At 33.0% G+C, this 20,243-nt stretch overlaps 5 protein-coding genes and 3 pseudogenes across 8 annotated transcripts, besides 8 other annotated features; 4 read left to right on the top strand and 4 right to left on the bottom strand.

Annotated features, from left to right (window-relative positions):
• Positions 1-79: 79 nt before the first annotated feature.
• TVAGG3_0952190 (microtubule-severing ATPase protein) lies at positions 80-2,094 on the top strand (the record flags this gene model as incomplete). The annotated part of the gene is made up of 1 exon (XM_001323380.1): positions 86-1,561. One exon carries the CDS (start codon positions 86-88, stop codon positions 1,559-1,561), a length of 1,476 nt encoding a protein of 491 aa, XP_001323415.1.
• Positions 2,095-2,255: 161 nt separating this feature from the next.
• Positions 2,256-3,293: a mobile genetic element.
• Positions 3,294-3,298: 5 nt separating this feature from the next.
• On the bottom strand, positions 3,299-5,503 carry TVAGG3_0952170 (ribonuclease H protein family; the record flags this gene model as incomplete). The annotated part of the gene is made up of 1 exon (XM_001323381.2): positions 3,299-5,503. The coding sequence occupies one exon, from the start codon at positions 5,501-5,503 to the stop codon at positions 3,299-3,301; it is 2,205 nt and encodes a 734-aa protein (XP_001323416.1).
• Positions 5,504-5,865: 362 nt separating this feature from the next.
• Positions 5,866-5,902: a mobile genetic element.
• Positions 5,903-6,139: 237 nt separating this feature from the next.
• Positions 6,140-6,978: a mobile genetic element.
• Positions 6,979-7,217: 239 nt separating this feature from the next.
• On the top strand, positions 7,218-8,127 carry TVAGG3_0952140 (annotated as a pseudogene). The gene has a single exon. A coding segment is annotated over exon 1 (910 nt).
• A 323-nt stretch (positions 8,128-8,450) lies between these two features.
• Positions 8,451-8,479: a mobile genetic element.
• Positions 8,480-8,704: 225 nt separating this feature from the next.
• Positions 8,705-9,543: a mobile genetic element.
• Positions 9,544-9,606: 63 nt separating this feature from the next.
• Positions 9,607-9,643: a mobile genetic element.
• Positions 9,644-10,358: 715 nt separating this feature from the next.
• Positions 10,359-10,763: a mobile genetic element.
• Positions 10,764-11,109: 346 nt separating this feature from the next.
• Positions 11,110-20,243: part of a mobile genetic element that runs on past the window's edge.
• Positions 15,261-15,816, top strand: TVAGG3_0952090 (annotated as a pseudogene). The gene has a single exon. A coding segment is annotated over exon 1 (556 nt).
• Positions 17,302-18,167, bottom strand: TVAGG3_0952080 (organellar and viral DNA polymerase type B; the record flags this gene model as incomplete). Its single annotated transcript, XM_051253293.1, has 1 exon — positions 17,302-18,167. A coding segment is annotated over one exon (866 nt), but the record flags the coding sequence as incomplete, so codon positions are not given.
• TVAGG3_0952070 (organellar and viral DNA polymerase type B) lies at positions 18,247-18,593 on the bottom strand (the record flags this gene model as incomplete). The annotated part of the gene is made up of 1 exon (XM_051253292.1): positions 18,247-18,593. A coding segment is annotated over one exon (347 nt), but the record flags the coding sequence as incomplete, so codon positions are not given.
• On the bottom strand, positions 19,195-19,673 carry TVAGG3_0952060 (organellar and viral DNA polymerase type B; the record flags this gene model as incomplete). Its single annotated transcript, XM_051253291.1, has 1 exon — positions 19,195-19,673. A coding segment is annotated over one exon (479 nt), but the record flags the coding sequence as incomplete, so codon positions are not given.
• TVAGG3_0952050 lies at positions 19,828-20,233 on the top strand (annotated as a pseudogene). The gene has a single exon. A coding segment is annotated over exon 1 (406 nt).

Genomic DNA, 20,243 nt, shown 5'->3' with positions numbered 1-20,243 from the left:
ATCTGATACTAAATCGATATATCACAATTTCTTGAGATTTTTTAAAATAAAAAACCGTTTTTTGAAATTTTTAATATAAATTTTCATGAGCTCTGATTCTAGTCCAGTATTGGAGCATGTTAATCTCGCAAGAGAGCATGCAAAGCTTGAAAACTACGATGCTGCACTGAAATATTTCTCAAATGCTAGACAAGAAGTTGAATATGAGATCGAATCCTGTAGACAACCTTCAGAAATTACGAAATGGAATTCAATGCTTAAAGATATTATTGCGGAAGAAGCTGCTGTAAGACGCATTAAGAGTGTACTTGATGAAATTCTGGATAAATTAGATCAAGGACCACCAGACAATTCTCAAGAAGAACCACAAGCACCAGAAACTCCATTATGGACTCGCGTTGATGAGGAAGGTGAGGACGAATCACCTGTCATCAGAGCACCAGAAAGGAGACCAGTTGCTTATGCTGCCAAGCAAAAGAAAAGTCCTGCAGCACGCGCACCAGTTGGTGTTGGACGTTCTCGATACGGCGGTGGCGGCGGTGCTAAGCCACCAAGTGCTAGAGGTGCTGTGAAAGCAGTTAATCGTCCAGCTCCTCCTCAGAAAGTTAATGCAGCACAACCATCAAAGGCACCAGAAAAACCAAATCTTGATCCATCTACAAATCCATTAGTTCAACAAATTATAGATATGGGTATTTTAGTTCGTGAGCCTAACGTTCAATGGGAATCAATTGCAGGCCTCGGTCCTGTTAAGCGACTTTTACGTCAAAACCTTGTAATTTTACCAATGAGACCAGATATTTGCAAAGGTCTTCTCGCACCTTGGAAATCTGTCCTCTTCTACGGTCCACCAGGTACAGGTAAGACATTTATTGCAAAAGCTGTTGCTACTGAATGTCGTAGAACCTTCTTTAACGTTACATCTGCTACAATTACATCAAGATTCCTCGGTGAATCCGAAAAACTTGTTTCCCACTTGTTCGATCTTGCAGATCAGATGGCTCCTTCTACGATTTTCTTCGATGAAATCGATGCTGTCGCTTCCCAAAGAGGAAGTGGCGGAGAACACGAAGCTTCTCGCAGAATGAAGGCACAGCTCCTCACACGCCTTGAAGGCATTGATGGAGCTTCAGACAATACCGGCATTTTCGTACTTGCTGCAACAAATTTCCCCTGGGATTTAGACGAAGCGCTTCTTAGAAGATTCCAAAAGAGAATTTATATTCCTTTGCCAGATGTTGAAGGTAGAAAACAAATTTTGAAGATGAATATTTCAGATTTAATTGATGATGATTTCGATTTAGACTTATTTGCAGAAAGGCTTGATGGATATTCTTGCGCTGATATTGCAAACTTATGCAGAGATGCCGCTCAAGCTGTTTTTGATAAACAAACAGCAAATTTGGATACTCAAGCTTGGTTAAACATGCCAATTGAGCAGGCAAGGGTTGTAATTACAAATCAGGACTTTGAACGTGCTATGTCTCTTAGAAAGAGTTCAGTAGACAAAGCAACTCTCAAAATGTACGAAGAATGGAGAAAATCAAAAGGTGCCGAATAAGAATTATAATAAAATATGTTATAATATACTATTTTTGCAAATAAGAAACCATATATTTCCGATTTTAAAACAAAATTTTTTGATTTAATAATGCTATTGAGCTTATTCTCCAAGATGAAAGAAATAACTAAATTACTGACACTTCATGGAACAATTCTATAATCTTGATTATATAATTGGTGATGATTTTATATTTTTCTCGAAATGATCAAGGAAAACATGTTATTTGGAATAAACAATTTTAAAATTTCAGTATCAGTATATCTGTGGATGATATATGGTATCAAATGAGGAACCTAATATATGAAAATCTACGAGTATTCAACGTTAGTCACTCACAAACATACAATATACATATTCTGTTTAAAGATGTCATAAACTTATTCATATATACAAGCTATTGTATTGGCATATAGAACTGTCATTAAAAACTTTCATTGTATAATGAACCAAATCATATTTCTTTCTATGCCATCATGCAAATAATGCAAATCCACAGTAAAATACCACACTTGCATTCAATGACAAATTTATTAGATATTTATAGATATTATTCATTATTGAATAAAAATGTATGAAAACCGAATAAATTATAATAAATGGTGATTTTAAAATTAAAAAATAAAATTTACCAATAATTGGTGAATTAATTTCATGAAGAAAACAATAAGTCCATGGTAATAACATATATTAAGGGTGCACACGAGAGGATCATGTAAACTTCAGAATTTAGAACCTTATTTTTAGGCATTATCTTGGCTACCTATTTAGGCTCGAAAAGCAAAAAATATCAAAAAATACAACTTGACTCCATTATGACCCTTTCATGGAGGTAGTTTTTATCCGCTAGTATTTTCCCTTTGAATCTCTTTACAATTCGAAATCAAATTCAAACCTCAGTAGAAGAAAGGAAGAATCGACTTACTACGGTTATAATACGAATAAATACATATATTTAATTATTTTTATTTACATAATAATTGTTTGAAGCTCATATTCCAACAAATTTTTAAATAAAAACATTAAAATGTTGAAAATGTTCATATATTTTAATAGGGTTTTGGCACTTTATTGAGGAATTACTACATACATAGTCGAACTGAACTTGATATTTTGAAATTTAAATTATTTATCAAAATTAAAATTTAACTTGAAATTTATAATTATTTAGTCATATTTTGCATAATTCTAAGTAGATTTTGTAAAAAATCAAGAAAGAAAAATTTTAACGTGCTTTATTTTTTCTTTTTTATAATAATACATATTATTATATAATTAACATATTCATAATGTTTCACCCTTTCAAAAATATAATCCTCCTCTCAAATAAACGTACATACGGGTGGCCTCTTTTTTCAAAAAATTAAAATTTGAAATTTTGGGCTCAAATATTAGAGATTTTTTCAACCTTCAACGATATATGTTGTCTATATCAGACCTCCTTTCTTTTTGATACTTAACATTGTTCCTAAATCTTAGCCGTTAAGGCTGTTCTGAAAATATTTTTTTTTCGAAAAAATTCGAAAAAAATTCTTAAAATTCAAAAATCCCTTAATTCCTGAGGATTTTGGAAAAAAGTTTTTACATGAACATGTGTATATTATATGAAGTATATTGATAAGGTAAAAATCAAATTTTATTGCATATTCATCGAGAAAATAAACTAACGAATCCCTCAAAATTGAGAGGGCAATCCTCCTCCTCTCAAATAAACGTACATACGGGTGCACCCTTAACTTATGCAGGGAAAACGTTGTTGTTGCCCGCGTCAGCATCTTCATCGAACTCATCTGCAAATGGATCGTCATTTGCATCTTCATTGTAAAGTGGGTTATCATTCTCCTGCATAGCATTATCATAACCATTATCCCAGCCCTCAACATCTTCTTCATTGAATTCCTTAGCCTTCTTGGAAGCTTCGTAAGCAATGATAGCTGCGGCAGCAATTGCAGCAACACCGACAGCAATACCAGCACCAATATAGATCCATTTCTTCTTGTCAGCATCTTTCTTCTTGCTAGAAACTCCAGCAGCGGCGTTATCACCGAATGCTTGGGAGTCTGATGCAGATGGTGATGGTGTTGTTTTACCATTACCGCCATTTCCACCAGCTTCCTTAGTGTTTGTAACAATAAGAATGTATGTTGTTGTATTGGTGTATGATGTGATATCATCACCATTACTATCTGTTGACTTTGCTTCAGTAATGGTTGTTGTCGTTGTTTCTACAATTGTTGAATCAGATGGGATCACAAATGAACTGTCACTGGGGTCATATTCGTTTTCAGCAGTTGCGCGTGGGGTTGGAACAGGAATTGGTGTAACATCATACTTTGTGACGTTAAAGTAATATTTAGCATCATATGAAATTGCATTGCGCTGATCCTTTACCTGGAATGTGATGAAGTTATGACCAGCTGGAAGTGATTTGTGAACTTCATATTCAAATTCGAAATACTGCCATGTTGTATCAGCTGTCAATGAATAGAATGAATTGAATGGCTCAAGTGGTGGGGATTCTGGGAGCTTATAAAGAATTGTAAGTGTATCACCTCTATCGAGATCACGAACATAAGCCTTAATTTTAACTTGGTCATGGAAGTAAAGGTTCTGGATTTGATATTTTTCAAACTTGATTTCTGGAGTATGCAATTCAATGTAATCGAATGGATGGACGATTTCATTGGATTTAACACCCCATTCATCTTCAGCCCAAATATATAATGTATGTCTTCCATAGGAAAGACGAGATTCACGAAGTGGGAATGTTTTACGGAAGTCCTTTTCCTGACGGTTGCAGATAATTTCATCATGATCTGCACTGAAGTCCCAGTCATCATCGAACCTGTAATGAATGTTAGCCTTTGTGTCATCCCAAATGATACCCAAAACTTCGACGTTACCACCTGTGAAGTATTCTTGACTTAATTGATTAACAATGCGAATACGTGGCTGTTCATTTACAAGAAGTCTCTTAGTGAATACATTAGATTTCATCTCATATCTATCCTTAGCCTGGATTTCGAGATCATAAGCACCAACTTCTTGTGGTAATTCGATCCCAAATGAGAAATCTGTTGTGAAGACTCCATCGAAATTATTTGTGGGGAGATTTGTGAAGATTGAGTGAGTTTCATTTCTAAACTTATACCAGCAGTTAATAATATCTTCCTTATCTGTTTCTTTCAAGATACCAGTGATATTGACCTTTTGTTTAGGATTGTAGTTTTCTTGGAAAGTATTAGTGACCTCAACAACTGGTGGAGCCATCAAGTTTTCACCGACACCGAGAAGTACTGCAAATCTTTCTGTTTGATTTCCTCTGATTGGTCTCTTCCACCAGCCAAATGAGAAGGAAGAGTCATAACCTTTAAGTGCTGTGGTTCTTGTTGTGTTTTCCCACTTATGCTCTTTAATGTAACTTGTCCATTGACCAAACCAAAATGTGTCAACATTTGTGACTTTGAATGCATCACGAACCATGAGAGTTAATGTGTAGCTTGTATAATCATCGTGCATTGTAAAACCGCGTTTGTTTACATAATCGTCTGCATAAGCTTTGACATCAGCATAGTCGTTGTTAGCAATCATGACATCAGTGTGAGAAGTAAGAGAGAAATAATGAGGTTCTGTTGGGTTATTGTTTGTAGCAAACCATTCAACTAAAAGGAAGTTATTCTTCTTAGAACCAAATTCTTCTGGATGTATAAGATTTGTTCTGACTGTGATATCTCCATATGTGGCAACACCACCATTTGTACCAAGGATTCTTGTTTCTGGACCATCATCAACCTTAAAAATTGGCCACCAGCCACCTCTTCTATATGTAGTTTGGAAGTGCTGTCCAGCGGCATTAACATACTGGATTTCGAAGTCTGCCTTGTAGGAATTCCAAATCTGGTAGTTTACGAAAAGCCAAGTTAGTGTATCTGAGCCTGCCATTAAAGTAATGATAAAAACGGTTAATTAATAATTTTGTGAAGGTATTGAAAAGTGAAACAATTTTGATAGGGATAAAATCTTAAAATGAAAATTGAAAAGATAATATATTTTAGCTTAAATTTAAGATGGGATGAATAAGAAAGTAGTAATGAGCATATATGATGATTGTTCAGCCAAATTTCTATGAAATATTAAATTAATCATCTTTTTATAAGTGATGAAAAGCATATTATGCTAGTTTGAGTTTAATGTTTTTCAATTATTTATAAAATTCAGATATCATTCAATTGATTTTTGATATGATCATCATTTAACCGTTGTTTAAGGAAAATGTAATCCAATTTGTAAGCACTATAAAATTGTAATAAACAGAAATTCATCAAAAGTGACAGCTCTCAATTTTTTGACATTTGTAAATTCTAAATTGAATGAGAAAAATGAAATAATACTAAGCATAATACAATATTCTAGATTTAATTATAATTAGGAAAAAGTTAGTTTTGAGAGTACTTTTCGTAGGCATATAGAATGAAATCTTCTGAAAAATAATATCACATAAACTCATATTATTTTCTAATATATAACTATTTTATATAAAAATCAAATTCAATGATCTTAAAAGCGAAGGATAAACCTGTTATAGACCGAAAATAGATTTTTTCGGTTTTCTCTTCAAATAATTGAAAGAATGATACTATTATAGGTTTATTATATTATATAGCATATAATCATGCTATAGCCGAAAATTATAAGTTTTGAGAAGATTGAATATAACACAAATAAATTTGAATGTAAGTTAAATTGCTTGTTGTTTTTAATAGCAATTTAATGAGAAATCCAATATTGCAAAATTCAAATTGAATGATTGAAAGAACAGAAAAAGTCATTCTTTTCAATTTCGAATATGTTTCATTGTATTTATAATTATATGGCAAATAAGATATTTAAACTTGATTTTTGAAGGAAAATTCACAAAATTGAATGAATTCAAATAATTTTTATTCAAAAATAAACTAGTTATTTGAGTTAATACTAATTATCTATTCAAACTACAAAGTTTGTAATTTAAAATATTTTGTGAGATCAGATTGAATTAATTCAAGGTTCTTTTCAATTAATATTAATGACCATATTACGCATTTTCGAACATTCTAAACCAAATATATAAAAATGGGAGACGAATGTTAAATTTGCTAGACATGGGGGAGTTGTCTGCAAAGTTTTAGCTCTTATCTCTAACAAAAAATTAATTTTTAAAAAAATGACCGAATACGTTTCACAGCGAGAAAAAAATAAAAGGCAAGATAGAATTTTCTAGACATAAAGAAGTTGTTTACCGAGTTTTAGCTCTTATCTCTAACAAAAAATTAATTTTTAAAAAAATGACCGAATACGTTTCACAGCGAGAAAAAAATAAAAGGAAGATAGAATTTTCTAGACATAAAGAAGTTGTTTACCGAGTTTTAGCTCTTATCTCTAACAAAAAATTAATTTTTAAAAAAATGACCGAATACGTTTCACAGCGAGAAAAACATAAAACTGTACGCTGATTTTCATTTTCATTTCCAGTCACTTTACTTATTATTTTTTCTTTTTTCATTTTAATTATAAATTATTTCATAATACGTTTATTTACGTTACCATTTTCTTTATTCTTTTGAATTCCATACTAGACACTTATAGAATATTTTGATTGTTAACGTACTTCATTAGAATGAATCCTTACAAAGGGTATGTCGATCGAATTTACCTAATTGGTATTTCCAATCAGATTGAAGAAGGTAAAATGACATGGGAAGAAGCTTGCACCATGTTCCCATCGCCCCAACCCTTCAATCAAATGATTTCAAATATTTAGATGTTTCAAAATCTTTTTTACAAAATCAATTTAGCTTACAGAATATCCCATTGCCTAAAGGCAAGAAAGGTCGTAGGGTCAATCCCTACGACCAAATCAAAGCTCTTGCTGTGATACATGACCACTGGGCCTTTCCATGTGGTCAACAAAACAATGGAAACGTTTGAAATTACAACAAATTGATGTATCTTATAGAGAAGTACGCAGATACTTCAAAGAAAATCATTTCACCAAGACGCGATTAGAGCATGCCGGGCCAGAAACAGCAGTAAGATATTGGGCGCTTTCACCCAATCTTATCTGGCACGCAGATGTTCATTATTATAGGGGTGTTCGTGGCCAGTATATTTATGGCATAATCGACGATTTTAGCCGCAAAGTCCTAGCGTGTATACAAATACCAGATATGCTGGCAGCGACGACAGCGAACGTTGCGGCTTCCGCCTTCATTGAATTTGGCGCCCCTTATTGTTTCTGGACCGACAACGGTTCAGAAAATAGGGGCGCCTTTCAAGATCTACTTGATCTTTGGGGCGTCCAATGGCGGCATACAGACTCTCATTCTCCCTACCAAAATGGAAGATTGAGAGATTCTGGCCGACATTGGAGCGCTGCCAAAGCATTCAGGCTATTCCTGCCTTTATTTGGGAGTACAATAATAACACACCGCATGAAGATCTCCCAATTAATCCATTAACTGGAACAAATTACACGCCAAATCAAATGTATCAGCTGAAACCGAAATACACAAATGCAGATACAGAAAGGTTGTGGCAAATATGGGATACAGATACAGGCATGACCGCTGTTGACACATTCACAGCGTAATAATAAACATAATTTTTAATTTCATTTTTAACAAGTTTTTTTAAATGTATGTAATGAATAATTCATTAGAATATGATAATGCACATTGTAACAGAATAGAACAATCACCAAATTTTTTTTTGAAATTAAAAAATAAAAGTAAAAAGTATAAAGTAATCTAACCAAAAAAGATATTTAAAAGAATTTTGGAAAAAACAGAATAAGGATAATGATATTATTTTAGATACACAATCGATGTACTGAAGAATAATCCGGTAAAATGATGATATAAAATTAGATTATTTTACAAGTAGCTAAAAGAATAAAACTATAATATAAAATAAATGAAGTTTAATGAAACAATAAAGGTTAAATAAATAATAAAATTTTTTTTTTATATCAGTATTGAGAAGAAGTAACAGCTGACACTTGGTAGACAACTTCTTTATGTCTAGAAAATTCTATCTTGCCTTTTATTTTTTTCTCGCTGTGAAACGTATTCGGTCATTTTTTTAAAAATTAATTTTTTGTAGAGATAAGAGCTAAAACTCGGTAAACAACTTCTTTATGTCTAGAAAATTCTATCTTGCCTTTTATTTTTTTCTCGCTGTGAAACGTATTCGGTCATTTTTTTTAAAAATTAATTTTTTGTTAGAGATAAGAGCTAAAACTCGGTAAACAACTTCTTTATGTCTAGAAAATTCTATCTTGCCTTTTATTTTTTTCTCGCTGTGAAACGTATTCGGTCATTTTTTTAAAAATTAATTTTTTGTTAGAGATAAGAGCTAAAACTTTGCAGACAACTCCCCCATGTCTAGCAAATTTAACATTCGTCTCCCATTTTTATATATTTGGTTTAGAATGTTCGAAAATGCGTAATATGGTCATTAATATTAATTGAAAAGAACCTTGAATTAATTCAATCTGATCTCACAAAATATTTTAAATTACAAACTTTGTAGTTTGAATAGATAATTAGTATTAACTCAAATAACTAGTTTATTTTTGAATAAAAATTATTTGAATTCATTCAATTTTGTGAATTTTCCTTCAAAAATCAAGTTTAAATATCTTATTTGCCATATAATTATAAATACAATGAAACATATTCGAAATTGAAAAGAATGACTTTTTTCTGTTCTTTCAATCATTCAATTTGAATTTTGCAATATTGGATTTCTCATTAAATTGCTATTAAAAACAACAAGCAATTTAACTTACATTCAAATTTATTTGTGTTATATTCAATCTTCTCAAAACTTATAATTTTCGGCTATAGCATGATTATATGCTATATAATATAATAAACCTATAATAGTATCATTCTTTCAATTATTTGAAGAGAAAACCGAAAAAATCTATTTTCGGTCTATAACAATTTTTCAACCCAACCTTAGTTGGTTTGGGAATTTTTCCTTAATGTCCTAAGTAATATATGTACTAAACAGAAATTCATCAAAAGTGACAGCTCTCAATTTTTTGACATTTGTAAATTCTAAATTGAATGAGAAAAATGAAATAATACTAAGCATAATACACTATTCTAGATTTAATTATAATTAGGAAAAAGTTAGTTTTGAGAGTACTTTTCATAGGCATATAGAATGAAATCTTCTGAAAAATAATATCACATAAACTCATATTATTTTCTAATATATAACTATTTTCTAATATATAACTATTTTATATAAAAATCAAATTCAATGATCTTAAAAGCGAAGGATAAACCTCAAAATTTACGATATAATGAGTGGGAAATAATGCTTATCTATCATAAAACCATATGAAATATCAATTTTTGCTTTACGCCTAATTTTTGACGACAATTAGCAAAAAATGTTAAATGTTAACACTCAGTCCATTTGAATATGAAAAATAAAATTGACTTTGATTAAATGCTTTTATTTATCATGCAATTCTTCTTGCGACCAAAGATTTGAATAAAATTTCAAAAAATAAGATAGCTTAAAAAATAATATACGGTAGTGTTTACTAATAGATGAATAGTATATAAATTCTATTAAAATGGATTTGATCCAAAAAAATATATAAAATTTGATCATAAATAAAATTGTTTAGTAGTCATTTAAAATGATGTAATTATTCAAATTTTGCTAAGACCCATTCGTCGTTGATATATAACTCCCATTTTTGCATTTCTGGCTCGTACCCAAATTTTGAAACTTCGAATAATTCGTTAGGAGTGTAATTACTATTCGTTTTTGGATTAATATCGAGAGATAAATGTGGTGTATTGTTGTATTTTTCAATGAACTGCTGAACTGAGTCCTTGATTTGTTGAATATCATCCAACTCGTCTGGCAAAAACTTTTCTAAGCTTGGCCACAGGCGCTCCACCTTGCCGTTCTGTCTTGGCATATACGGCAAGGTGTGCTTCCAAACTATTCCGTTTTCCTGCATAACCTGGCCGAATTCACCGCGGTTTTCACCGCCGTTGTCGGTCCAGATGCAGTAAGGAATAAACTCCTCTAAAAGTTTTCTTAAAACCTTCGCTGTTGAGTTGGAAGACTTGTTTTTCAATAATTTAGTTTTGAGAACTTTACGTGTCATATCATCCAATATGGCAAAAAATGGAAAAGAAACATTACCGTGAAGGTAATGAATATCGCAGTGCCATATCAAATTCTTTGATATGGCACGATATTTGGTAGGTGGATCTGCTGGTTTGTAATCTCTTTTTGAAGATAAACCTGATTCCATCATAAATTTTTCCACTTGATGATGCTTTATTTTTTGTAAATTGTCAAAAATTTGATCTTTTGTCAAATCTTCTATATTTTCAAATTCTTTTGCAATTTCTTCTTTTTCTTTCTCACAATCGGGATTTTGAGCAATATTTTGAAACCCTTTAATCAATAAATAAGTTTTTGAAATTCCTCCTTTATATTGTGAAACACAAGAATTAATTAATTGTTTTTGCAGTTAGTATCCCTATCTTGGGTACGGCGGCACTGCGTTCCACCTTACCCAAGATAACGGTTTGACACTTTACAAAACCACTAACGTATATTTTACAACACAAACGACAACACTAACTTAACCTTAAATATTTACAAAGCCGCCAACCACTTCACCTCACTAACATTTTCGCTAACGACTTCACTAATGAAAAAATAAACGTTCTCACTAACGTTCCCACTAATGTTCTCATTTACAAAAGTATTGCAGCGCTTCCCATTGCTGTGCTTCACACAATAGTTCATATTCTTCAGTATCGCTGCTGTCACTCCAATCGTCAGAGTCAAAATCACTGTCAAAATAAATGTTAGTAAGTTTTGACAAAGCTAATGAAACACGCTTACCGTTTGTATCTATTGCTTTTATATATCTCCCATTATGTTTGTTGTCGTAAACGCTCAAACTAACTTTACCCTTTCTCCCTCGTATCTGATAGAATGTATTTTCACGAGGAACGAAGAACAAATTCTTGAACTCATGACCGTTGTAGTTTGTTATCTCAATAGTTTTCGTCATTTATATAAAAATAAAATAAAAAATAAAATAAAAAATAAACTTAAAAATTAATGATATCACCACCCTCACACGTATGAAAACATAGCACAAAAATAAATTTAGGTGAAGTGGTGAAATCTCACCTCTTTTTTCACCTGTTTTTTCACCCTGTTGAATTCATTGCTTTATAACTCTCTTCCTTTCTCCAACTCTTCTAACTTCTTCTTAAGTTCAGCAATGTTGTCCTCATGAAGTTTAATCTTTCTCAAAATTCCTTCTTTATCTAATGGTTGCTTTATCTTTTCTAAACTGAACTCTACCATCCTTCATAGTATGAATGTAAAAACCTTCTGGAATAGTTCCTGATTTAATGTATTCTACCAAAAACTTTTGTTTCATTGCTTCAGTGACTTTATTTGTCATTTCAATCAAATAAAAATTTTAATATTAAATAAAAATAACGTTATTTTTTCAGTAAGGAAACGCAGGAGTTTTACGATTTATTTGAGGAGTAGGTTCTGGTTTAAATGTTGGAGTCGGTTTAGGAGTTGACTTTTGAACAGGAGTTTGTACTTCCATAGGTTCAGGAGTCATTGAAGGTTTTGCTTGTGAAGGTGTTGGTTTTGGCGAAGGTGTTGGAGTTTGTTTAACTTCAGCTACTTCAGTATTATTTACAACATTTGCTTTATTTCTTTTCAACATCATAACTGCTCCTGCTGTAGCTAGCAAACCTAGTGGGAGACCATATCTTTATATAAGGACTTGACCAAATGCTATTTTTGACAGGAGCTGGTGGAACACCTAACCTTGGTGAGACTGCTCTTTGCCATTGTGCAGCTCGTAAGAAATATTCAATAGGTGCTCCATAATCGTTTGGTAAAGTTTGTTTCATAGATGGTGAAGGATCACGAGAGCTTGATGAAGAACTCATTTATAAGCTTTAAAATAAACGTTCATCCTTTATTCCTCACTGTCGTCCGTAGCTAAGTTATAGTCATCTAATCTTATTATGGGGATGCCATTAGCACGCACCTGAATGGCAAAGCAACAATCCCTCATAAATCCAATAAGTGGCTTTGGTACATTTTCAGTTGCTAGTTCAATAGGTCCTTTAACAGACAATTTGTATGTTATTGGAGCAGTAGATGTTTTGACCTTGCTGGAAGCAAAAGTCCACTTCTGTTGGAAAACCACATAAGAAATGTGTGTTGTCATAGCTATCCCATTTTATGTTCCACACTACCATCATCCACCAATGACCTCATAACATCTTCATTAAATCCTATCATATCATTGTTTGTATTGCAAGCGTTCGCAACCATTTCATAAAATACAGGTCCATATGATTTTTCAGGTTCTGCAGGCATATTTCCATAAGCTCCCATGGAAAGCTGAAGATATTTAAACTTAGGGTTCTCAAAATTAACATAATAGTTGTCTTTCTTTCTAAATAGTGCCCAAATACTTTTAACATTAATAGGCGTATAAGCTGCTGTAAATGTTGCACTTGAACTATCTGTATTCTTTGAGAATGAACCGTCCATAGGAATCCAATCCATAACTTTAACAGGAAAACATAAAGCCTCGTTTGTATAATGTTCTACAAGTTCTGTATAAATGTTAGGGTCTAAAGAGAATGACTTTGGATGAATGAAACATTCATTAAAATCCATCTTTGTTCGAAATAGTTGCTGGGTTACAGTTGTAATAGTAACTGTTCCACTAGCTTCTACTGCCTTCGTTATCATAGTGAATGGTTCATTCCATGGAACAAATTTATTTGTCGGTGGATTTGAATCTGAAGCAAATGCAACTTTAAGAGTTGGATAGAAAGCAATGATATCATTTACAGATATAGATGTGCATTGTAAGGCGTCGCTACTGAACTTTACTTTAAGCTGAATGTTTCCTGCAAAAGCTGGATAAATCGAATAGCTTCTAATGGAAGGAATCTTCTAACAGGAATTCTTAAACGAAGCTTAAAAATCAAATGATTTTCCTGCTGTAATTGGACCACTAACAATTTGTCCTGTTCTGCACGTTCCCGAATGACTCCATACATCTTCATGTCGAGTCTTTGAGAAAACATCTACTTTCTTTATTTGTTCGGTAGTTTGTGAGTTTGAAGTTATATATGCTTCTTCTCTTGCGTTGTCTTGAGAATATACGATACGACCATTTGCAAGGATTTGATATCCAGCAACTGCATAGAAAGCGTCATCGAAACCAATCCAAAATCCTGGTGGGTTTGTTTTATTGGAACCTGAACCAATTTCTTTATCTACAATAAATTGACCTTCCATTTTATACGTAATGAATGTATTGTAAAGGTCCAACATATTTTCACCAGGAGGTGAGAGATTGAATGTTACCCATGTGTTATCTTTAGCAGTTCCAGGTTGTGATGGAATCTTTGCGTCAGAATATTTTCTATTAGTGTCACCAATTTGAACTGCATTGTCTATGATATCGAAATATGAGCGAATCTGATGAATATGCTCTGCTGGAGTAAATTCGTTAGCTGTTCGTTCTGCATGTATTTACTTCAGATAAAAATATCTATTTACTTCATTATTCTCACTCTTCTTCTTGGCATTCGTGGTGGAAGTTGTTTCTTGACATTTTCAATGCAATGACTGTACATTCTCTTTTGTCTCAACTTCTTTCACTGGCGGGTCAGGGTTCTTTGACTCGGTTTGTTTTTCAATGAAATTCACGAACTTTGCAATAAGCTCTTGGTTCGTTATTGAAAGTACATCTGGCTTCTTTTCTTCTGGTTCTATTGACTTTTCAGTTTGAACAGAAGGTTTTATATGGGCTTCGTGGACTTCACCCTTGCCATACACCTTAATGTTGTCGCTTTCTGCATTCGCTAATGGAACCTTTCTTTTTCTTACGTATATTTTACCATCTTTACTCTGACTTACGTAATAGAAAGGATGTTGTATTCCTCTTGCGTCATTTAATATAATAGACTCTCGCTCTGATTTTGACAAGCTCATTTTACATCGGTTAAAGTTTTAATTTTGTTTTTTATCTGCAGTCAAATGACTCAGACAAGCCCTACGGACAAGACCCAAGGGGTCATAGATGTTGAAGCATTGAAGAAAGAAATTCGTGAGCAAATTTTATCCGAACTGAAGGAACAAAAACAAGAACAAAAGCCAGAGAGACCAAAGAGAAAACTTAGTGAAAAACAACTTGCTGCATTAGCTGCTGGAAGACAAAAGATTTGCTGGCGAAAAAGCTAGAGAAGAAGCTGAAGCAAAAGCTAAAGAAGCTGAAGCAAAGAAAGAGTAAATGGTTTATTTTTATCCGAATTAAATGTATAGACAAATACCTTTATCTGTTGCGTTCAGTAGTGAAAACCCTGACGTCAAAATAAAGGGGAACAGAGTAACGTTTAAGTTTCCAACAGACTGGATTGTGAACATAAATGAAGAGAAGTACATTGGCATAACATCTATGTATATAACACGTGCTTTCAGAAAGGTTGACTTTATACTTCAAGTCGAGATAGAAAATGACGAACAGTCTTTAAGCGCCCAAAACATTCACATATACAAATACTTTAAAGACGATACAACATTGCAACAATGTATGATTTCATTTAATGAAATGTTCGAGAAAAAGTTCAACATTGAAGTACAAACTTTACAGCCTTTACGTGAGTTTCTTGCACAACTGAAAGAAGAAGGTAGTCAGCCACAACTTATAGACTTTCATTATGAATTTAATGAAAATGAAGATGGAACTCATGACTGTCAGTTTGTTATATTTCACCATTCAATGAAGTCGCTAAAAGAAAGAAAATCCATTACGTATAAGATTTCAAATCTCTGAACCAAGTGATGATTTCAAGAATGTTTTCAATTATGATGCAATGCTTCCGAGGAAAAATGAATTTTCAAATTAACCAGGCATTTGGGATAGAAAGCAAGCTATATTATATTCAAACTTAAGTAAGGGAGTTGAAAATGAGTTCATTGGTCATACAAGAAATTCACCACTTCCTAACCCTAAATACTATAAATTAACTGGCTTCAATCGTGAGTTTTGGATAGACATGTTCTCCACTCATGACCATAACTGCCCAGTGTTCTTACCTCCAGACCATAAGGACTGTCTCTACATTGAAGCACAACTCTTAAACTCTACCATCGCAGTATTGTAAATGACCACATGGGCTTCGCCCTTGCCGCTAGCGGCTTATTTTTATCACGAATGACCTCATTGCTGACAAAAATAAATGACCTCAGAACTTCAACTTACGAATAAAGCTTGTTTTAGTCGTTATTGAGAAGTTAAACTTCGCTTCAAAGCAAGGTTGACATGACTTACATAAGTCAAATCCAATCTCTTGACCGTCATAAAGTGCTTTGTAAAGTTTCATTAAACTGAACTCAGAGTCTTTGTCATATGTTCCAACAGGTATGTGAATGTTCTTATCTTCATTGTAATAGCATTGTATAGCTTCAGGAAACATTTCATTTGCTGTTAAAGCAAGGACGTCTTGTTTGACACCTTTACAACGTGCATGAAATGCAACTTCATTTAAATCGTTAGTGAGTAAGTCTATGTAGGTCTTCTTTCCACAAAATATTGACTTGTATGCTAAACTTTGTTTTCCAGGTGTTATTTCTGCGAAGTCAGAATGAAATTGACCTAATGTTTTACCAATAAGTTCTCTACCGTATCTCTTCTTAAACTCTGCTGCGAGCTTTGGTATGTCTTCATTGAAAATATGCATGCTATCACAGTCCTGGTAAAATATTTGAAGTCCCATATCTTCTGCAGTACAGAATACTTCACACATTATTCTCTTCGACATAGACAGAATGTTAACACCAAGTGGACAGAAGTTAAAGTGTCTGCAAATGCTTTTCGTTAGCTTGAAAATAGTTTTATCTGAACCATCCAAACCTTCGAACTTCACTATATGGTTGTAGTTTCTGATGGCATATCTTATAGCATCTTTGTCATTTACTATGGTTTATTTTTGACTCAATAGGAGATAGAATAGTTTTGCCATAAATACTGTTCAGAATGAGCTTTATATTTTCTTGCAAAGGATTTCCTTCTTTCTTATACTTTAACCTTAACTCAAACAACTTCTTTACTTCATCTCTTATTCTAATATCTCTGTTTCCATCGTAATAGTATCCTTGCAACACTTCACATTTGACACCTTGATATTTTATGAGGTCTTGTAATGTTATATGGTCAACATACATTAAACAGCAAGTGTTTGAACTTCTGGGAACGTTAAGTTCTGGATTTAGTTCAGGGTCACAAACTATTAAAGGAAAGTGTCTATGTATTCCAATCTCTGTTATCTTAATGAGAACAAAGAAGCCAGACATATAAACTTTTCACAATGGGTTCCTTTTGGTCGTCATCGAATAAATGTCTCATGAGATACTCTGTGCTTAACATTTCTTTCTTCATAACCTTTGGAATACCTTCTAAAGTATAAAGTCTTGCTATAGCTGATGGATATAATGAAACAGCGTCGAAGTCAGCAATGAGTTTCTTTTCGCTCTTTTGTTTCATGTTATCTGACAGCATACATCTTCCACCTTGAATACAGCGTGAAATAAATTCTCTTGGTTTATTTGAGAGGTCATATAAATTTCCATTCGGGAAGTACACTCTGTTCTCAAATAATTTGTTAGCAATTGAACAAATACTAACGTAGTCATAAACGTTTAAATCAAATTCTTTCAATATGTCATTGCGGAACTTAACAAAACCTTCTCTTAAAATTCTTACATCTTGTTTGCAATAAAATGTGCTATACTTTTCTAAGTCGAAGTGGTTCTCATCTATTCTGCAACCTTTGATGGAATCTATGTTTTTCATGAATGTATCTGCATCCCGGATAAACTTACATGCTTCAGAAATGACACCAGTTCTGTTGTCATTTGCTAACAAAACACTGCTGTAGTAGTTGTATGGAAATACTTCTTTCGGTCCTGTTTGTAAGTTAAACATAGCAGGAAATAGTTTAAGCTTCTTATTTATAACACTGTAAGAGTCTTTTATAATAATTGCCCTTCCTTTATATAAGCCAGTTATTTGCATTGTTCGTGAACCTTTAATGATGGGAGTTCCTTTCACTTCTGTCATGTGTCTTAAGATGAAGTTTATATCATAACTGAGGTTATGGAAATATATTAAACTCTTGTCAGGAAGTCGTTCCAAAAATTCTGTTGCACAGTTCTGACCCCAAATGCTTTCACTCACTGAACCATCTTCACTGTCGTAACATATGTTAAAAGCTTTATGAAAGCCATCGGTACTGCACTCAAAGTCAGCAAAGAAAACGTGCTCAGGAATGAACTTGCACTTATTTTTATTTACTTCTTTTGACTCGGCTTTCTTCTTCAGTTGTACACAGTACTTTGGAGCATATGTCAAATCTTTAAATGGTGCAAGGTTCTGTTTATATAAGTCAGTCGTATATGTGAAAAGTTCTCCATAAGAAATAGGTTCGAAATATTTACACTCCCACAATGTTTTCATAACATCCCATAGAGGTGTAGTTCTATCATTACGAACAACATATTTGTTCTCTCTCTTTGTATAAATCTTCATCTGTTTCTCAATGTTCATTCCACCACAAGCTTTGAGAATTTCTATATAGTTGCGAATGAAATATGTTGTCATTGGTAATCTTTCATTTAGCATGTAGTGGTCTTCAACAAGAAGTAAGTCAATAGTTCGAGCAGTTTCACATTCTTTTGGTATGTAGTGAATTATTCTGTTATCTTTGGAGTTGTCGAAATAACCAATGGTAACATTAAATGCTATACCTGTTGCGTCAGAAATTTCTTGTACTTTACTTTGAGGAAAGTCTCTAACACGAATGACTTCTCTCATGTGGTCAATAGTTTCTTCATTTACTCCAGCCTGAATGCAAGCATAAACGAAACAATTGTCTTCTGTCATAAGTGCTGAAGTTCTTTTGTTCAGTTCATTGAAGATTTGGTAGCGTTCAAGATTTATAGGTAATGTGCAAAGATACTTCCAGAACTGACCGCTTCTCTTCTTATAAAACTTCTTTTCACCAAGGATTTCTTCCAAAGTCATCTATATCTTGTTTATCTCCTGTTTGTTAAGTCTGTTCAAATCTTTTGTCTTTCTGTCAGTGTGCTTTCATCTCTATATGGTCGCTTCTGTGGCTTTCCTTTCTTAACATCTGACATCGTTAAGCCTTCATATTCAGTTAAATCATACATCTTTATTTCAGTAAGATTCTTTATGTTTGTCAAGAAGAAGTCATAGTGCATTTCAACAATACCTGCAGCGTTTGCTTCTATTTCTGATATAAAGTTCTCCTTCAAGAGCTGATGTAGTAATGTTCCAATATTATTGAGGTTTAACGTAGAACATTCATACTTTCCACCAAGTTTATAACATACCATCCATCTGTTGTGAGTTTATTTTAATCTTCTCTAAGAGTCTCATGAAAACCTTACCGAAATGTTTGTGTAAGTAGTCTCTGTTTGGTTCATCTAAAGCTTCGATGTTAAAGTCAATGAGTCTATTGCCTGACTTCACATTTCTCTTCCTATTCTCTTCATCTTTCTTTAACCATCTCTCACCTTCTTTTGGTTTGTCGTCAATGGAACGAATGACATCGTTAGCTTTGCGAACTTGTTCTATAGCGCTCTTAAACATCTCTCTTCTCTGTTGTTTCAGTGTGTCGTCTCTTCTTCTTGTTTCACCAACGTTTGCATTTGTTATGTCAAACATTTCTCTTCTTACTTCATGAGGTACTGAACGTCTATGATATAAGTCAATGGCAACGTCATTTAAAGGAAATGCTCTTGCATGGACTTCGTCCTCGCCGCGTTGCGGCTTTATGAACTCATGAATTCTATCATAACTTATTGCACCATTGTAGTCATTGAGGATGTCAGCGAGTGCTTTTTTGTTTGTTGCGTAATGTTTTGCTACTTCTATGTTAGCTTCTGTTAGAAGTTGTTTTATTTCCGAGTGTTCTAACTTAGACAACTTCCGATACATCTTTAGTAGGAAATAAAAAATTTTCTTAGAAAAAAATTAGCTTAGATTTTTTAAGGTTAGTTTTAAAATATTTCAAACTTTTTGTTTTAATGAAACACATGCAAGATTGCAAGTTCTTTTCATACAATGCTCTCGCTAATGCCATCAAGAATGAGTTCAATAATGCTTCAAATGTTAATGTTATCTTTAACAAGAAGTTTGTGAAAGAATCTAAGTTTGGTCAGTATGTCAGACCATTAGCTATCGTCATTGACCGCAAACGTTATACTTCACAAGAGTTAGCAGTAGTTTTGAAACAAAAGAGTTTCTTCGTGAATGTCAAAGATACTCATTATACTGTTATAAAGAACTCTAACATTGACTTCTTCAGTATTGCTTTAAATCTTTCCGAACAGAAAGAATATAAGAAGGGTGAAACATCTGTGAAATATTATCCTTCATCTCTGAAGACAATAACGAACAAAGATGTTATACAGAAATTCTTACCAAAGGTTGAAGAAGCTTCTATTGACATTGACGAAGGAAGTGAAATGGTTGAAGAAATAGACCCTGAAGCTATTTAAGCAAAAA

Source organism: Trichomonas vaginalis, chromosome I (assembly GCF_026262505.1).
Source record: "Trichomonas vaginalis G3 chromosome I, whole genome shotgun sequence".
NCBI lineage: Eukaryota > Parabasalia > Trichomonadida > Trichomonadidae > Trichomonas > Trichomonas vaginalis.
Note: the sequence above shows the minus strand (reverse complement) of the source record. Positions and strands in the feature narration are given on the sequence as shown.